General features: G+C 45.4%; 1 protein-coding gene across 1 annotated transcript in view; it reads right to left on the bottom strand.

The window, feature by feature from the left end:
- LOC147117455 (dynein axonemal heavy chain 11-like) overlaps positions 1-17,997 on the bottom strand; it is a 224,177-nt gene that overhangs the window by 17,343 nt on the left and 188,837 nt on the right. The window contains exons 19-21 of the mRNA XM_085988452.1: positions 4,011-4,193; positions 2,450-2,565; positions 1,358-1,470 (exon numbers count right to left, since the gene is read on the bottom strand). Of these exons, the coding sequence (XP_085844578.1) occupies positions 1,358-1,470; positions 2,450-2,565; positions 4,011-4,193 (412 nt within the window). The remainder of the gene's footprint in view (positions 1-1,357; positions 1,471-2,449; positions 2,566-4,010; positions 4,194-17,997) is intronic.

Raw genomic sequence — 17,997 nt, 5'->3', positions numbered from 1 at the left:
GCCGTGTCTTCAGCTGCCTAGGCCTTAAGCTCTGGAATTCCCTTCCTAAACTTCTCCACCTCTCCTCCTTTTAAGACGCTCCTTAAAACCTACCACTTTGACCAAGTTTTTGGTCACTTGTCCTAATATCTCATTATGTGGCTCAGTCGGTGTCAAATTTTGTTTAATAATTGCTTCTGTGAAGTGCCTTGGGACATTTTACTATGTTAAAGGTGCTAATTAAATGCAAGGTGTTGTTTTGATGAGGGTGAGGTATTAAAAATTTCATTGCAAAGGGTGTTTCATATGGTGACAATTACTCTGCTAAGTGTTAAATTCCAATTTGTGCCTTAGACCCTCGTATGCTAATTCTCTGGCTTTGTTAGTCTTTCCTTTACTGCATAGCCATTTAGAGAATCGGGGAGGGGGAGAGAGAGAATCGGAATGGGAGAGAGAGGGATTCGGAGGGGGAGAGAGAGAAGGAATCAGAGGGGGAGAGAGAAGGAATCGGAGGGGGAGAGAAGGAATCGGAGGGGGAGAGGGAATCAGAGGGGGAGAGGGAATCAGAAGGGGAGAGAGAGAGAGAGGGAGTCTGAAGGAGGAGAGGGAATCTGATGGGGAAGAGGGAATCTGGGGGAGAGAGGAATCTTAGGGGGGAAGGGAGGGGGAATCTGAGGGGGAGAGAGAGGGAATCGGGGGGGGAGGTCAGGAACTTGTTGGGGAGGGAAAAGGTCAGGAACCTGGTGGTGTGAGGAAGGTTAGGAACTTTTTAGGGGTGGGAGAAGGTCTTAACCTGTAAAGGTGAGCCCTGTCTGCTCTACGTGAGCTCTGTTCTGTCTGGAGCAAGGCAGTCAGAATGGCTCGAATTACACTTTGCAAACTAATTGATTACTTAGGCAGGCAGGATCTAATTACACATTCCAGAGAAACTGCTGGGTGTGTCTTATCCTCCAAGGGGACCAATCAGCAATAAGGTGTTGCCTTCAAGGTGACCAATCAGAGATATGGTGTTGCATATAAACCTTTAGAGTTTCAGACTGAGTTCCTGAAAAGGGCAGCCCAGTGCATCATTTTCTGAATGTTGGCAGATGCCAATGGTTGCTGAACCTTCTGGGAAACTAGAAAAAGAAAACCTGGACAGTTTGGAATAAATATTAGAAATGTTGTAGCTCTAACATCAGTATGCAGCTTCTCTGAGGTTTCTGCTGGTCTCCTGCCAAGTTATGGAGCAGATTGGTAGTAGCCCTATGGAATTTCCGGGCTGTATTGTCCAATTACATTATATTTTCAAAAGTCTTTTTTGTGAAATTTAGTCATAATGATGGGTTTTACCTGTGTCCATTATATATCTGAACCTATAAGTACCAGTTAAACTTACCAGTAAGAAAAGACTGAGGATTGAAGAAACCAGAAAGCCAGACAACAGCAGGAAGACCAAGATCCTGAGTCCAAGTATCAAGTTCATGGCAACGCAAGAGAACATCACTGAACCTCCAAAACAAAGAGAGTAAGTTGCAATTCAGTCAAGCACACTTGCACACCTTTATGTATTCTGATTGGAATATTCTCCATAATTTGGGCCCTGAAATTCCATGGTTCTCGCTAATCTCCTGCCATAACTTCAGTAGAAAGCCAATTGTAAATGGCCTTTTATGCAATGTTGCACTGGTCTCCCAACGAAGTTACAACGGGAGACCTGTGGTGGGCCTATGGAATTTCAGGGCCGTGATCTACAAAAATTATTAGGGAAGAGGCAAAGCGCTCTGGCTCTGTCAGAGATTTCCAATGTGCCTTTAGGGAGTCCTTTTGGTCCATTAGATTCAATGTAGATGTGCTCTAAAAATATGCAGGGTTGAATCCCCCAAGGAGTGCATCTGCTAGTCATTGTCAAGTTGTTAAGAGTCCATTAAATATGCCAATGGGAGCAGTGGCACTTAACATGAAGTGGATCAAATGTAAAATAATAGCTCATCATTTGGCACTTATAATGGAGCCCTTAGTTGGGATAGCTACAAAGCAATAGCTTCAAAACCTATCGTACATATCTGATGCAATCTGACTTCCTACTGCCAGCAGGGAATGCGTACCCCCGGTAATGCATATCAGAAATGCGGGTGTGCGCTGCACTTGATTTTCCAACCATTTAAATTAACAGTAGGGAAATCATACACAGCACTTGCCTGAATTTTTGGTCTGAGCTCTTGGCGGGTGAGGCTCCCCATTGGGAAGCTTAAGTCGGAAGACGACTCCTTTGAAGTATTTCTCTTTTATTCATACTTCACTCTGCCAGGGGAAGTGTTAATCTAAATTTTAAATGGGATTAGATATGTAATGTTAATGAACCAATGCTGATTTTTAAAATCTAACTAAGCCTTATAAAACTATTAAAAGTAGTTTTCTTAGCTGTTCAATTATCTAAATTGTATAATAAACTATTAAGTGATTCATTTATCAAGCCAATATCGTTTACCATTCTGCCAGCCCATATGAAGATGGATATGCCAGTCTGCTCCAGATCTCGGGAACATTATCATAGTACAATGCTGATTGCAATGCTTCCATTTCAGCTGAGACAGTCAGCTCTCCCTGTGCATCAAAAAATGTAAACAGGAACAGAAAAAGGAATGATTCACTCATCTAGTTTCCTTTAATTAAAGTGTTTTTTCTAACCTTGAATTTCACACAGAAAATCTGTCCTTATCCTGCTCTGTACCACTCTTGTTCATTTCCATTAATAATTTTGGCTATTTATAAATGCCTACATCTCATACAGTGTAAATCTCATTTTACATTCCCCAACAATGGTGTTTGGTCCTAAACTAAGAAAAGCACCTCCAACTGTACCAGTGTGGCATTTCAATTTTGCATGCCAGCTGTTCTTGCAGTGTTTCTGATAATGAGCAACAATTTAGTGTTTAGTTATGAGTATATTTGTGCTCTGGACTCCTATTCATTAGGAACTAGGTAGAAACAATTCAAATTCATTTCAATTAGGAACTTTAAAGTTGTTACATAGTAAAGGCTTTCATTCCATCAGTCTGACCTGGTTTTACAACCAGGCCCATCAGTTAAAGAAATGGAGCATCTCCTACTTCTTACATTTCCTTTTTGAAATACTTGAAATTAGTAAAATGTTAGATTAAATGATAAACACCTATTGAAAATACGGAGGTAATTTTACGAGTCTGTGTCCAAGTGAGGAGGCTTACTCGCTAGGAGTACATATTGGAAATTTGGTATTCACAGCCCAGGATTTTCCACCTGTTCATTTAATAAACAACAACAACTTGCATTTATATAGCATCTTTAATGTAGTAAAACATCCCAAGGCGCTTCACAGGAATGTTATCAAACAAAATTTGACACTGAGCCACATAAGGAGATGTTAGGGCAGAAGAGGAAGGTTCTAAGGAGCATCTTAAAGGAGGAAAGAGAAGTAGAGAGGCAAAGAGGTTTAGGGAGGGAATTCCAGAGCTCAGGGCCTGGCAGCTGAAGGAACGACCACCAGTGGTGGAGTGATTAAAATCGGGTTGTACAAGAAACCAGAATTGGAGGAGTGCAGATATCTTGGAGGGTTGTAGGGCTGCAGGAGGTAACAGAGATAGGGAGGGGCGAGGCCATGGAGGGATTTGAAAACAAGGATGAGAACTTTAAAATCGAGGCGTTGCTTAACCGGGAGCCAATGTAGGTCAGCGTCCACAGAAGTGATGGGTGAACAGGACTTGGTGCGAGTTAGGATATGGGCAGCAGAGTTTTGGATGACCTAAAGTTTACGTAGGGTGGAAGATGGGAGGCCAGCCAGGAGCGCATTGGAATAGTCAAGTCTAGAGGTAACAAAAGCAATGATGAGGATTTCAGCAGCAGATGAGCTGAGGCAGGGGCAGAAAATCATGGGCAATGCACACATCTGAATTTCCAAAATCTGTCCCGGCGACTGAGGCTTCTTGCTAGGACCGTGGACTCATAAAATAACCTCCTTTCTGTTCTATCTCTTTCATTAATCAACACAATACATTGTAAAATAACTTTACCCTCAGTCCAAGGTCGAGTTCTTTAAGTGATTTCCTGGTCTCCTGCGTAAGAATGTTCATGCGTTCACATTCTTGGAAACAAACAAGAATATAAGGAGTACGCTCTGATGTCTTTGCCATAACTTCTGCCATGTTGAATTCTTCAGGAAGTTTCCCTAAAATATCATCCAGAATATTCTTCACCTGAAGGAAATTAGTGCATGGTTAGAATTGTGGCACAAATAATTAGCATACAAACAGAATCAAGCCATACTTTTAATTGCCTTTCATTTCAAATAGGTTTTGTTGTGTCTCAAGGGGTTTTATACCCTTACCCTTACCTATATAACAATTAAGAAGGACTCCGGGGTGGAGAGTTTAGTTAATGGCCATTTTATTTACAATGTGCTTCTTCACTCAATGCACTACATTTCCCATAGTGCATTGCAAATCACCACTACGGTATCCCATGTGGGACAATTCTAATACACATTCAAAATACACAACATATTTCCTTCCCCTTAAAATAGAATGTCCACAAAACAAAATAACTGAAAATGACTATAACTTTGGAAGAGAGGGTAGACTGCCTCTACATTCCGCTAACCCTGGGGATTATTCTGCCCCATGCACACAGGTTAGCACTAACTGTAACTAAGGCACTCTGGAGGCTGCCTCCTCTTTGGGGGTAACGCCTAGTCTCAGGAGCAGGCTCTGGCTGGCTCGCCCGTGACCCTGCAGGCGTGGCTTCCTCCCTCGATGGCACAAGAGTGGATGGTGCCACCGTCTCAGGGTCGGACGACCAGTCGCTGGAGCCCCCAGCAGGTCCTTGATCCTCTGTTTCTTGGGTTACCTGTGGCGACTGTCTTGGCAGTAACTGGTCTACATGCTGTCTCCATGTTCGGTCGTCTCCAGTGCGGACTCAGTATGAAACGGGGCCTGTCTTTTGAATGACCGTAGCCGGGACCCACCGCTCCGGGGTGGTGTAGTTACGCGCGAGCACTTTGCCCCCCACCACAAAGTGTCGTTCTTTGGACCTCTGAGCTCGTCTGCTGACTTGATCCTGCTGATTGGCGTGCACCACTGCTTCTGTGGACGTTGGCCTCAGCAGGTCAAGGCGTGTCCGTAGCTGCCTTCCCATGAGTAGGTAAGCAGGAGATGCTCCAGTCGTAGCATGAGGCGTGTTTCGGTATTTCAGCAAGAAAGCATTCAGGCGCTGCTTTAGAGGAGCATCACTTCTTGCCGCTTTCAACGCGCGTTTCAGTGTTCTGACAAATCTCTCCGCCAATCCATTCGTGGATGGATGATAAGGCATGGAGAACGTGTGCTGGATTCCATTGCTCTTGAGGAACTCCTCCATCTCCTGGGATGTGAACTGTGTTCCATTGTCGGTTACGATCTGCTCCGGCAGACCAAATCGCCCGAACATCTCTCTCAGAGTCTCGATGGTTTTCTCCGTAGTGGTAGTGGACATTACTGCAACCTCCGGCCATTTGGAATGGGAGTCCACCGCGACCAGAAACATCGCTCCTTCCACTGGTCCCGCGAAGTCCAGATGGATCCGTTGCCACGGTGTCGCTGGCCATTCCCATGGATGCAGTGGCACTGCTCTTGGCGTATCCCTGGTTGTCTCGCATGATGGGCGTGATTTAGCTTCAACTTCAGTTTCATGATCCAGACCGGGCCACCAGAAGTAGCTTCGTGCCAGCTCCTGCATCCGGACAATACCACAATGTCCTGAGTGCAGCTCGTTGAGGACATGTTTCCGCAGCTTTGGTGGTATGATCACTCGCATGCCCCAAAGGAGGCATCCTGATGTGACAGACAACTCCTTCCCTCTTGACAGGTAAGGTAGGAGCTCAGGTAGTGCGTCTGACACCCGTGATCCGTCTCCTCGCATCACCCGATCCAGCACCTTGGATAGCGTAGGGTCCACTCTGGTCTCTTTCTTGACCTGCCGGGCCATGACAGGGGCATTGCTCACCATGTCAAAGTAGAAAATCTTCTACTCACAGCCTTCAGAGGGCACAGGCAGCGGAAGTCTTGACAATCCGTCCGCATTGCCATGTGCTGCTGACCTCCGGTATTTGATGTTGTAATTGTGAGCGCTTAACATCAGCGCCCAGCGCTGCATCCTGCACGCTGCCAGGGAGGGTATTCCTGTGTGTGGACCAAAGATCGATGTCAGAGGATGATGATCCGTCAGCAAGGTGAATTTCCTTCCGAACAAGCAGTGATGGAACTTTTTGATTCCAAAGATGATGCCCAAAGCCTCTTTTTCGATCTGCGGGTATTTCACCTCCGCCTTGCTCAGGGACCTTGACGTGAATGCAATCGGCTTCTCTTCACCTGAGGGAAAGATGTGGGACACGACCGTGCCGACGCCATAAGGCGACGCGTCACAGGCCAGCTGAATCTGCAACGACGGGTCAAAGTGCGTCAACACCTTGGGGTCAGTCAAAGCTGCTTTGGCTTCCTTGAATGCAGCTTCGCACTCCTTCGTCCACGCCCAGGCCTTGCCCTGACACAGCAACTCATGCAATGGCTTCAACAGTGATGCCAGCTGTGGAATAAACTTTCCGTAATAGTTCAGGAGACCTAAGAATGACCGCAGCTGGCCGACATTTGTAGGTGCAGGAGCGTCGGCAATGGCTTTCACTTTCGATGGTGCCGTGTGTAGGCCGTCCGCGTCGATGACATGGCCTAGGTACTCCACTGATGGCTTGAAAAATTCGCATTTGTCCTTGCGAACGCGTAAGCCATATTCTTCAAGTCTTCCCAGTGTCTTCGTCAGGTTCTGCAGATGCTCGTTGTCGTCCTTTCCTGTGACAAGGATATCGTCGAGATAACATTGTACCCCTGGAATGCTGCTTAAGATCTGGTCCATAGCCCGCTGAAACAATGCTGGTGCTGACGTTATACCAAAGGGTAGCCGGCAGTACCTGTAGAGGCCCTTGTGGGTGGTGATGGTGAGGTACTTCTGTGAGTCCTCTTCTACATGCATCTGCAAGTAGGCTTGGCATAGATCAATCTTGCTAAACTTCTGACCGCCTGCTAGACCCGCGAAAAGATCTTCAATGATGGGGAGGGGGTACTGTTCAGCTGAGAGCACAGGATTCACTGTTACTTTGAAATCTCCACATAAGCGAACCGCGCCGTCACTCTTCATCACTGATACCACGGGCGTGGCCCACTCACTGTGCGAAACCGGCACCAGGACCCCTATCTTGACCAGACGCTCCAGATCAGCCTCCACCTTTGGTCTGAGGGCGTAGGGAACGTTCCTGGCCTTCAGGAATCATGGCTGGCTGTCAGACTTCACCCTGTGTTTGACCGTAATCCCCTTCATACTCCCCAATTCTCCGTCAAAGACAGCCGCATGCTTTGTCAACACTGCCGCTAGCCCCGCCTCTTCGACTGACACCGCATTCACTGTTTTCCAATCCAGATAAATTATCTCCAACCATGGCCTGCCCATCAGGGATGGATAGTCACCCTTGACCACGTAAACTGGCAGCATCACGGTTTGTCCATTAAGCTCCACCTTGACCTCCGTCTTACCCAGCATTGGGACTGTTTCCCCAGTGTAGGTCTTTAAGATGAGCTTGGCCGGCATCAGTGATAGGTGGTTCAGTTTTTCTTTGAATAGCTTCTCTGAAATCAAGGAGACAGCGGCCCCCGTATCCAGCTCCATTTTGACCGGTATTCCCTCTAGTAGTGGAGTGACTCCATAGCCTGATGAGCCTCCATTCACCGTTAACACCCGGAGATTCAGCTCCCCATCAGAGTCTGTGTCACTGTCTTCCTGTTCTTGTTTCACCATGTGTAGGTTTTTCTTTTTAGAATGCCAGTTGGATGTGTTTCCTTGTTTGTTTTTGTGTGTCTCTGTGTAGGATTGTTTGCTTTGCCCTTTACACACATGTTTAATGTGTCCTTTCTTTTCACATTTCCGACAGGTCAGGTCTTTACACCAGCAGTCAGATGGCTGATGACCTGACCTTCCACATCTGTAACACTCTCTGGCGCCCCTTGCATGCTTATCCGGTGTAGCTGCTACCCTGTGCACTCTTGTTGCAGCCCCCAACAGCTGTGCATCTTTAGCTGCTAACTCCATAGACACAGCGAGCTCCACTGCTGATTTAAGCGTCAGTTTGTCAGTCGTGAGCAAGCGCTTCTGTGTTGCTTCACATCTTAATCCACACATAAACCTATCACGGACAGTGTCATTTAGAGTTTCACCAAACTCACAATGCTCAGTTAGCTTCTTTAGCACTGCAACATATTCGGCTATGGACTCACCCTCCCCTTGGTTTCGTTTGTGAAACCTGAACCTCGGCAATCAGCAGCGGCTTGGGTGCAAAATGTGTTTCCAAAACTTCCACAATCTGATCATATGTCTTAGCGCCGGGCTTATCCGGGTGCATCAAACTCTGTAACAAGCCAAATGTTTTTGCTCCGATCACACTGAGGAACATCGCCACTTTCACGTCATCTTTAATGCCATTTGCAGTCACGAAAAATCCGAAACGCTCTGTATAAGCACTCCATTGCTCCGCCGTTTCATCAAATGGTCCAAACGCTCCGGTTAGCATAGCCATTTTGTTTTCTTTTTTTTAATCTTTACAGTCCTTTTCCTCCACTTCATTTCACTGTATCATTACTCTCCCCCTTCTTATTTGTGTAACACATGAACCGCCACCTTTACGAGGCGATTGCATCAGCACGAAACTGCGGGCGCGCCATTAAGAAAAGACAGGAACTTCTTACTTTAAACATCGCCGATTCCAGTGCAAAGTGATGCGCAAGTCCGTCATCCTTGTCGCCAGTTTTGTTGTGTCTCAAGGGGTTTTATACCCTTCCTATATAACAATTAAGAAGGACTCCGGGGTGGAGAGTTTAGTTAACGGCCATTTTATTTACAATGTGCTTCTTCACTCAATGCACTACATTTCCCATAGTGCATTGCAAATCACCACTACGGTATCCCATGTGGGACAATTCTAATACACATTCAAAATACACAACAGGTTTAATTGCTATACCCAATTACACCTCCTCTGGACCCATCTTTTGTTTCTTTACTTGTCCTATTACCATCTCCTTTTGCCTTGCACCATCATCCCTTCTGTCATTTAATCTCTCCTGCCTTCCACCCTATCACAGACCTTCCCTTTTGTTCTTTCCTCCCCTCCCCCCTTTCCCTGCCTCTGTACTTGCTTAAAACTTGTTATACCTCTAACTTTTTTCAGTTCTGACGAAAGGTCATCAACCTGAAATGTTAACTCTGTTTTTCTCTCTCCACAGATGCTGCCTGACCTGCTGAGTATTTCCAGCATTTTCTGTTTTTATTTCAGGTTTAATTGCTGTTTTTTGGTCAGTGATGTGGACTTGATCGGCATGGACTCGATGGGCTGAATGGCCTCCTTTTGTGCCGTAATGATTCTATAATGACTCGATGTGAATCATTGTAACAATTTATGGTTAACAAAACCTGCATCTGAACTTGGATTACAGACTTTATGAATATTTTCTGCTTAACCCCCATGTGTAAGTGCATGACTCAGTGACTGTTAGGCACTTACTTGCATCCTGTTGTGCTCATCTTTTATGTTTGTCTATTTTAACTGGCACACCATTAAATCAGATTAAAGTACAAAACTATAAATGGTGTGACTGATGAATTTCAGCACTGCATGAAACAATTCAATGTTAAATGTGGCTTATTGCCAAATTGGTCATATGACTCGACATAAGAACATAAGAAATAGGAGTAAGCCATTCGGCTCCTCGAGTCTGCTCCGCCATTCAATAAGATCATGGTTGATCTAATCTTGGCCTCAACTCCACTTTCCTTCCCGTTCCCCATAACTGTTGACACCCCTGTAGTTCAAATATCTGAATATCTCCGCCTTGAATATATTCACTGACTCCGCCTCCACATCTCTCTGTGGTAGAGAATTCCAGAGATTCACGACCCTCTGAGAGAAGAAATTCCTCCTCATCTCTGTCTTAAATGGGCGACCCCTTATCCTGAAACTATGCCCCCCAGTTCTAAATTCCCCCACGAGGGGAAACATCCTCTCAGCATCTACCCTGTCAAGCCCCATCAGAATCTTATATGTTTCAATAAGATCACCTCTCATTCTTCTGAACTTTGTTGATTCTTGACAACTAAACTTTGGCCAACCTTTCACTTATATTTCTATCTAGAAATGAGTTTTGTGTGATCAATGCAATTATGAATCTGAGCAATGCTGTGCTTTAGATAATGAAAGTGAATAATTGTTACAGCCACCAAGTTACTTGACGTACACCATCAGTTACCACTCCTTCAGACACCCTGCCCTTGCCCTCTGGAAACTCCTCCCACATCACTTTTGCTTTGCCATCTCTCCTCCTTTCTGTCTAAAAAAAAAAGCCTCTTCAAGACTTTTCTCTTTGACTGTGTTTTTGGCCTTTCCTGACAATTCTCTCTCTCTCTCAACCACCCTGTAACTTACTCTGAGATGTCTTTCTGAAGAGCAAAAGATAATGGCCCAGAAATTCGGGTCCCAACGCGTGAGTACGGACGGAGTACTCACCCGTGGACCCGATGGAAGTGCCGGAATCTTGCATGCACTACGCATGCACGGGAAACCGGCACTTCCGATCCTCTGAACCAAGGGGTTCAGAGGTCGAACGCGTGCGCACGGGAGTCTGCGCGTGCGCGTTGTACTTCCTTTTTTTTTTCAGGTTTTAAGGTGCGGGTAAGTCTGTACATTTTAGAAATGTAAAAAGCAGCCGTAAGGACTTCATTTTCAAAGGTAAGTGGTCAATTATTTAAAATTAAAACATTTTTTCCACAGGTTTTTTACTTTTAAATACTTTAAAGCAAGGTAAGTTTATTTTTAGCCCCGTTTTTTATAAAATTATTTTTTTCAAAAATTTAAATTTTTGTTTAAAATAGTAATTTAATGTCATTTATAGTTTATTTACAAAGTGTGATGTTTTAAAAAATTTTATTTGAAGGTAAAGTACAGTTTTACAGCCTCAGCATTTATACGTTTTGACAAGTCTGTCAAGACTTATGAATGGAGCATTCCCTGCTCCGATTGGCTGCCTGTTGCTCACGTGATCCCAGGGGACGCATCGCACTAACTACGCCCCTGGGACACGCCAGCATAGCGCGCCGGCCTCTGGGACAGGCCTCGGAGAGGAATTCCACGCAGGCCAAGAGGTCAACTGCCGGCGCGCTAGTTAAGTGTAGGTCGGGGGCTTGCACCCGTGGGAAGCCCCCGACCCGAATTTCTGGGCCAATATTGTAAAAGGATATAGATTAAGCAAGCGAGAAGAATGATAGCAGATGAAGTTGAACATAAAAAATGTGAAGTACACTTGAAAGATCAGATGGGAGTATAATCCAAATGGGGGAGTTACATAAATTAAGTTGTTAAGAAAAATCATGGTTTTTGAACTGCATCCCTTCTAAGTTGTTTTGGGAATTGTTTTGGGACTCTAGCAGACACTTAATACTTTTATTCTTAACCCAAAAAAGGGTTGATTTAAGATTAGGAGTAGGTCATTCCGCCTGTCGATTATTCTGCCGTTTTTATTAGCTATGTCAACTCTTTTTTTAATCCCAATTTCTTGGTTTTTCTACATATCCCTTAATATCTACTTTACAACTATACATCTCCCTTTTAAACACCTCAATTGATTTGCATCTATGACTCTATGAGGTAGCGTTTTCGAGATCACACAGCTCCTTATGCGATGAAGCTTTTCCTGGATTTGTTTGAATTATGTCCCTTTGTTCTGGATTCCTCTATTAGAGGGAACAGGTGTTCACTATCTACCCTGTCAATTCCTTCATTATTTTGGACATCTCAATCAAATCATCTCTTAACATTCTCATCTCCAGGGAATATAACCCAAGGTTACCAGTCTCTCATCATAACTCGGTCCCTTCATCCCAGGTGTCATCCTGAGGAATCGTTGCTGGATTTTCTCCAAGGACAGCAGATCCTTTCCTACGGTGGGATGTCCAAAACAGAACACAATAGGATGGTTTCTGTGGTGAGGTACTCCTGGGGTTGTGTGCGTATCAGAAAACTGTGGACCATCAGTGTCTGATTTTCTATCGACTTAAATCTAATGATGGAAAATCAGGTACTGTGTTTATGATTTGGTGAGCACTGTTCCTTGCCGTGACACCTGAGCATGGAAGCAACCAATTATTTCTAAGATCTGGCAAACTAATTGTAACAGTACTTCCAAGTGTTTAAATTCTAAAGCCTAGAAATTAATTTAGGCCAGTTTTGAAGTTGAACGCAGGAACGATCAGTGTGCCCGAAAACGGAAGCCCAAGGATCGTGACAAATCGGTCCTCAAGCCTCGTGTACATAATCAAAGCAAGCCGGTGCCTTTCGCGCCACCACAGGCAGCTAGCACGACTGAAGAATCCAATTTTGGGCCACCTGCCTTACCGGCAGCAGCCCTCAGGTAAGTCCCAAAGGGGGAAAGACAGCGGGAAGGGGGCCGATAGCAGAGGCAGGAGTGCTGTAAAGCCGGGAGGAGCACCTGCTCCTCTTAGCTCCATATCAATTTAATAGAAAAACAATTTCCGATGCCGGCCGCTGGCTAGGCCGCATGCATTTCCTTAAACCTGAGTGGAGCAGGCGATACAGCTGCTCCACTCAGGGCAGCCCAATTAGGCAGAGTGGTCCTAAAACAGGCAGTAGGCTCCTCGCTAGTATATGCAAGAGGCTGAACACCTGTTTTAGGTGGCTGTCCCTATTTAATCTGTTCAAAATTATGAGGGGTTTTGATAGAGTAAATAAGGAGAAATTCACAGGAAAGTCAGCAACCAAAGGACATAGATTTAAGATAATTGGCAAAAGAACAAGACGTGAGATGAGGAGAAATGTTTTTTACGCAGCAATTTGTTGTGATCTGGAATGCACTGCCTGAAAGGGTGGTGGCAGCAGATTCAATCATAACTTTCAAACGGGAATTGGGACTAATTGGACGGTTCTTTCAAAAAGCCTGCATAGGTATGATGGGCCGAATAGCCTCCTCTGTGCTGTAAGATTCTATCATTCCATAGCACAAGGAATACCATGGCCTACTGAGTGCTCAATGTGCACTATGCTCATTAAAACCCCACTTGTATAAAAGGTAGTGAAATAATTTAGAGCCTTATTGACAGTTTCTTAAAGCTGTACTGGGTCTGTTAGTCCAGCAAAAGGTATTACTATGCTGATTTGGAAGAACTATGAGTATCCCAATTTGCAAGCCTCTCTATTTGAAGGTTCTGCATGAGATCAGAGGACTCGCAGGTCCATTTGTACCTTAGACACGCTATTAGGACCAATTCCCTGCGCCCAGAAGCCCAAGTTTTTATATCTGGACAGGTCTGAAGATGCCTTCACATGGAAAGATTCTTGAAGGAGACCATAACAGAAATATGTACACTCCTTGAGCCAGACTTGGGAATCACTTCCAGGACTGGGATGGCTTTTAAGGTTACATATATGTGGTGGGCGCCTTCCAAGAAACCGCTGGAGATCTCTGACACATCTTCAACCCTTCAGTGCATGCTTGCGACATACAGGTCAATGATGCATTGTTTGCCAGAGCCAGTGAATTTATCAGTTTCTCTGCAGAGATCAGCCAGCAGCAGTAAACAACCTTCACTTCTATTGTGTGGCAGAAATCCCCAGATTGCAGGGCAGAATTGACTACTTATGTGGTTACATGCTTCAATGCTACTGTGCTCATGAATGACCAGGCTATCACTTCACAAATGTGTAGCTGATCTGCAACCACAGGAATAGAGTTATACATAAGAGTGCCCGTTACCCTGGCATCTCCCATGGTCAATGTTGCCAGTGTTACTTAAAGTACCACAAAGACTGCAGGAATTGCTGTCGGGGGACCAGTAATGTATACTGAAGCCGTGACTAATGACACCCACTGTATAAACCTAGGAGAAGACCAGAGGAAAGGAATGATGTGGTGCATGCTTCTATCAGGGCCTTAGTCAAACATTAACATCAAAGATTATCATAGCCTGCTGTGTCCAGCACAGCTTTGCCCTATATTATGTCCGTGTATAATTGAGACACGGACTGCAGGAGTTGATTATAACAAGTCTTTACTGAATGGAGACAACCTGGAAACTGAACCTACAGAAGCCTGCTAGGGCCTTTTATACAGGGGTGGTCACTGCCGGTACTGCAGTCTGAGACCAGTTATTCCCTTAAAGGTACACACACAATTCCTCCCCTTTTAGATAAACAGTACATAACATTCATTTAACAACTAAATAATAACTAATTACAATTACGGTTGCTAGATACATTGGTTGAAGTTAAGCAATTATAAGTTCAGTCTTTGAGGAGGCTTCCTGATTCTGTCTGGAAAACGCCTCTTTGGGATATCAGGTTCTTCTGGCAAGGTTGAGTCGGGATCAATGTCATTGTTTGGTTCGTCTGCTTCCAATATCACCGATTCTGAGGTAGATGCAATTGGTACTTTGGTTTCATTGCCAGGTGTATCAGATCGTGGTGTGGAGTTGACGTTTTCCAGTGACTCTAGAATCTGGTCAGCATGGCGTCTTACAATGCTCTCTCCAACGTCCACGGTATACATGAGAGGTCCTTGCCCTGTACAGATCGTTCCTGGCTGCCATTTCTCTGTGCGGTAGTCCCGGGCCAAAACTGGTTGACCTATCTTAAAACTCCTGGTCGGCCTTTCATTCATATTCTGAAACTGCCTGTTCTCCACATCTCTTCTGACATTTGGCTTAACCAAATCCAAGCGGCATCGTAGTCTTCGATTGAAGAACATCATGGCTGGAGTTTGGTTGGTAACCGCATGTGTCGCATTCCGGTAGGCAAACAAGAAGTTATCCACCTTGTGTTGTAGGGGTATATCTTCATTACACATTGCCTTGATAGCCTTCTTGAATGTTTGAACAAACCTCTCGGCCAATCCATTAGTGGCTGGATGATATGGGGCGGATGTGTAATGCTTAACACCATTGTTCTTTAAGAACCTCCGGAACTCTTCAGACACAAACTGTGGTCCATTGTCAGAGCAAATCTGTTCAGGCAGCCCATTCCTGGCGAATATGGTTCGTAAGACTGTGATAGTTTTTTCTGTGGTGGTTGAGGACATTTTTATTACCTCTGGCCACTTTGAATGTGCATCCACCGCAATTAAAAACATTGAGTCCATAAAGGGACCAGCAAAATCAATGTGCACCCTTTGCCATGGAGATGAGGGCCACTCCCATGGATGTAGAGGGGCTTGTGGTGGGGCGTTTTGGACCTTCTGGCATCCTGTACAGCTCTTGGTCATCTCTTCGATTTCTCTATCGATTCCCGGCCACCACACAAACGCTCTGGCTAAGTTCTTCATTTTTACCCCTCCCAGATGACACTCATGAAGCTCATTGAGCACTCTATCCTTCAATTTGGGTGGAATTACTACTCTGGATCCACACATCAAGGTTCCTCTGCACACTGACAGCTGTTCTCTTCTCGGTGAGAATGCTGGCAGCAGTGGTTCGCCATGTGCTGGCTATCCCTTCACCGTTAAATCATAGACCCAGGAGAGTGTCGGGTCATTTCGTGTTTCCTTTTCTATGTTTGCATTCGTCACAGGGAGACATTCGACTATAGTCAAGTGGAATAACTCCACTGGATCCACTGCCAGTTCTTCTTCCACCGTCGGCAACGGTAGGTGCGACAATCCATCAGCGTTCCCATGCTGTTTAGTTCCTTTGTACTCGATGTCATATTGGTGTGCCCCTAGGAAAAGGGACCACCTCTGTAGCCGTTGTGCCGTCATTATTGGTACGCCCTTCTGAGGGTTGAAAATGGAGACGAGAGGTTGATGATCAGTTAGGAGAGTAAATTTCTGACCGTGCAGGTAGTGATTGAATTTCTTCACCCCCCACACCAGGCTGAGGGCCTCTCTGTCAATCTGGGCGTAGTTACGCTCGGCTGAAGTTAACGAGCGTGACGCAAAAGCTATCGGCCTCTCTGAACCATCAAGGAATTTATGTGACAGTACCGCCCCAACACCGTAGGGAGACGCATCACACGCCAGTCTTATCGGTAGTGATGGGTTGCAGTGATTAGGTCCTTACTCTTCTGAAAGGCCTGCTTACATTCATCGCTCCATTTCCATGCTACTCCCGTTCGTAGTAGGGCGTTCAGTGGATGCAGAATTGTGGACAAATTCAGCAAAAACTTATGGTAGTAATTCACCAGTCCGAGGAATGACCTCAGTTGCGACACATTTTCAGGCGCTGGAGCCTTAACTACCGCTTCAATTTTGTCAGGGGACTTATGCAACCCCTCTTCATCAATCACGTGGCCACAATATGATATCTGTTTCTTAAAAAACTCGCACTTAGGGCGATTGGCTCGTAGCCCATGTTCACGTAGTCTAGTGAGCACCTGCTCTAGGTTGGCAAGGTGTTCACTGTCATCTTCACCTGTCACTAGGATGTCGTCCAAGTAACACTGAGTCCCCGGAATCCCTTGCAGGACTTGTTCCATCGCTCTTTGCCATATCGCCGGAGCTGATGCTACTCCGAATACCAGTCGATTATACTGGTAAAGACCTTTGTGGGTGTTTATCATGAGATACTCCCTAGAGGATTCTTCAACCTCCATCTGCAAATATGCTTGTGCTAGGTCAATTTTTGTAAAACGCTTCCCTCCAGATAGTGAGGCGAAGATATCTTCTATACTTGGAAGAGGATATTGTACTGTGTGAAGGACTGGATTCACCGTCACCTTGAATTCCCCACAGATGCGAACCTTCTTTGGCTCCTCAGACTTATTGTTTAACGTTTTCTTCATGACAGGAATGATGGGTGTCGCCCACTCGCTCCAGTCTACCTTAGATAACACGCCTGCCTTCTCCAGATTCTCCAGCTCTGCCTCGACGGCTGGGCGAATTGCATATGGTACCGGTCTTGCTTTGAAAAACTTGGGAATTGCATTCTCCTCTATTTTTATCGAGGCGGTTATGCCTTTAAGAGTGCCCAGTTCTTGTTGAAATACCTCTTTGGCGTCAGCTAAGATTGTTGACAATCGTCCAGGAGTGACGTCCTCATCCTTTTTACCAGCCACCGTCAGTGCCTGAATGGAGTGCCAGTCTAAACTTATCTTTCTGATCCATTCACGTCCCAATAACGGTGGTCCACCATCTTGCAGAATGTAGAGATACAATTTCCGTATTTTCTTGCCGTTGTATTCGACAGGCACCCTTATTTTTCCTCTGGTGTATACTTTTTGCCCCGTATACGTCCTCAAGACAATGGATGTCTCTCTCAAGGGTATGTGTGAGAATAGCCGCTCGTAGTCTCGTCGATTCATGATGGTTAGAGCTGATCCTGTATCCAATTCCATTTTGACTTGGGACCCTGCTATCGTGAGGGTGACCCAAATGGTTCGGTGATCCTCTTTTGCGATTATGTTGTGAAGTTTGAGACAGCTTAGTCTCTTGTTCCCGGATTCACTATCGCTCATCTGGTCTTCGGAACTACTGTCCGTCATCTTTTGTACTTTCCTGTACGGTTCCTTAGTAGCCTTTTTGTTGTCATTGGTCTTCTTCCCCGACCTGCAAACTCGTGCAATGTGTCCCATCTTTCCGCATTGCCTGCATATTTTGTCCTTGGACCAGCAGTCCTTCTGGTCATGGTTTGTTCTGCCGCAGCGATAACATTTTGCAAATCCCCGTGTCATTTCATGGGTGCCGTATTCCTGTGGCTTTTGTTGTATTTCCGCATCTCCCCTTGCTGCTGCTTCGTACGATACTGCCACGCTGAAAGCCTTATCTAGCGTCAGCTCTTTCTCTGAGAGTAACCTCTTCTGGGTTCCTTCACTCAGGAGTCCACAGACAAATTTGTCCCGTAAGGTATCTGCCAGTCCTGCTCCGAACTGGCAGTGCTTTGATAGCTTGCGTAGTTCCGTAAGGTAATCAGCATTGCTCTCATTTTTATGCTGAT

The sequence above is a fragment of the Somniosus microcephalus genome, chromosome 5 (genome assembly GCF_052327205.1).
Source record: "Somniosus microcephalus isolate GS21.2 chromosome 5, FLI_Smic_1.0, whole genome shotgun sequence".
Taxonomy (NCBI): domain Eukaryota; kingdom Metazoa; phylum Chordata; class Chondrichthyes; order Squaliformes; family Somniosidae; genus Somniosus; species Somniosus microcephalus.
This window is presented reverse-complemented; position numbering and strand designations above follow the sequence as displayed.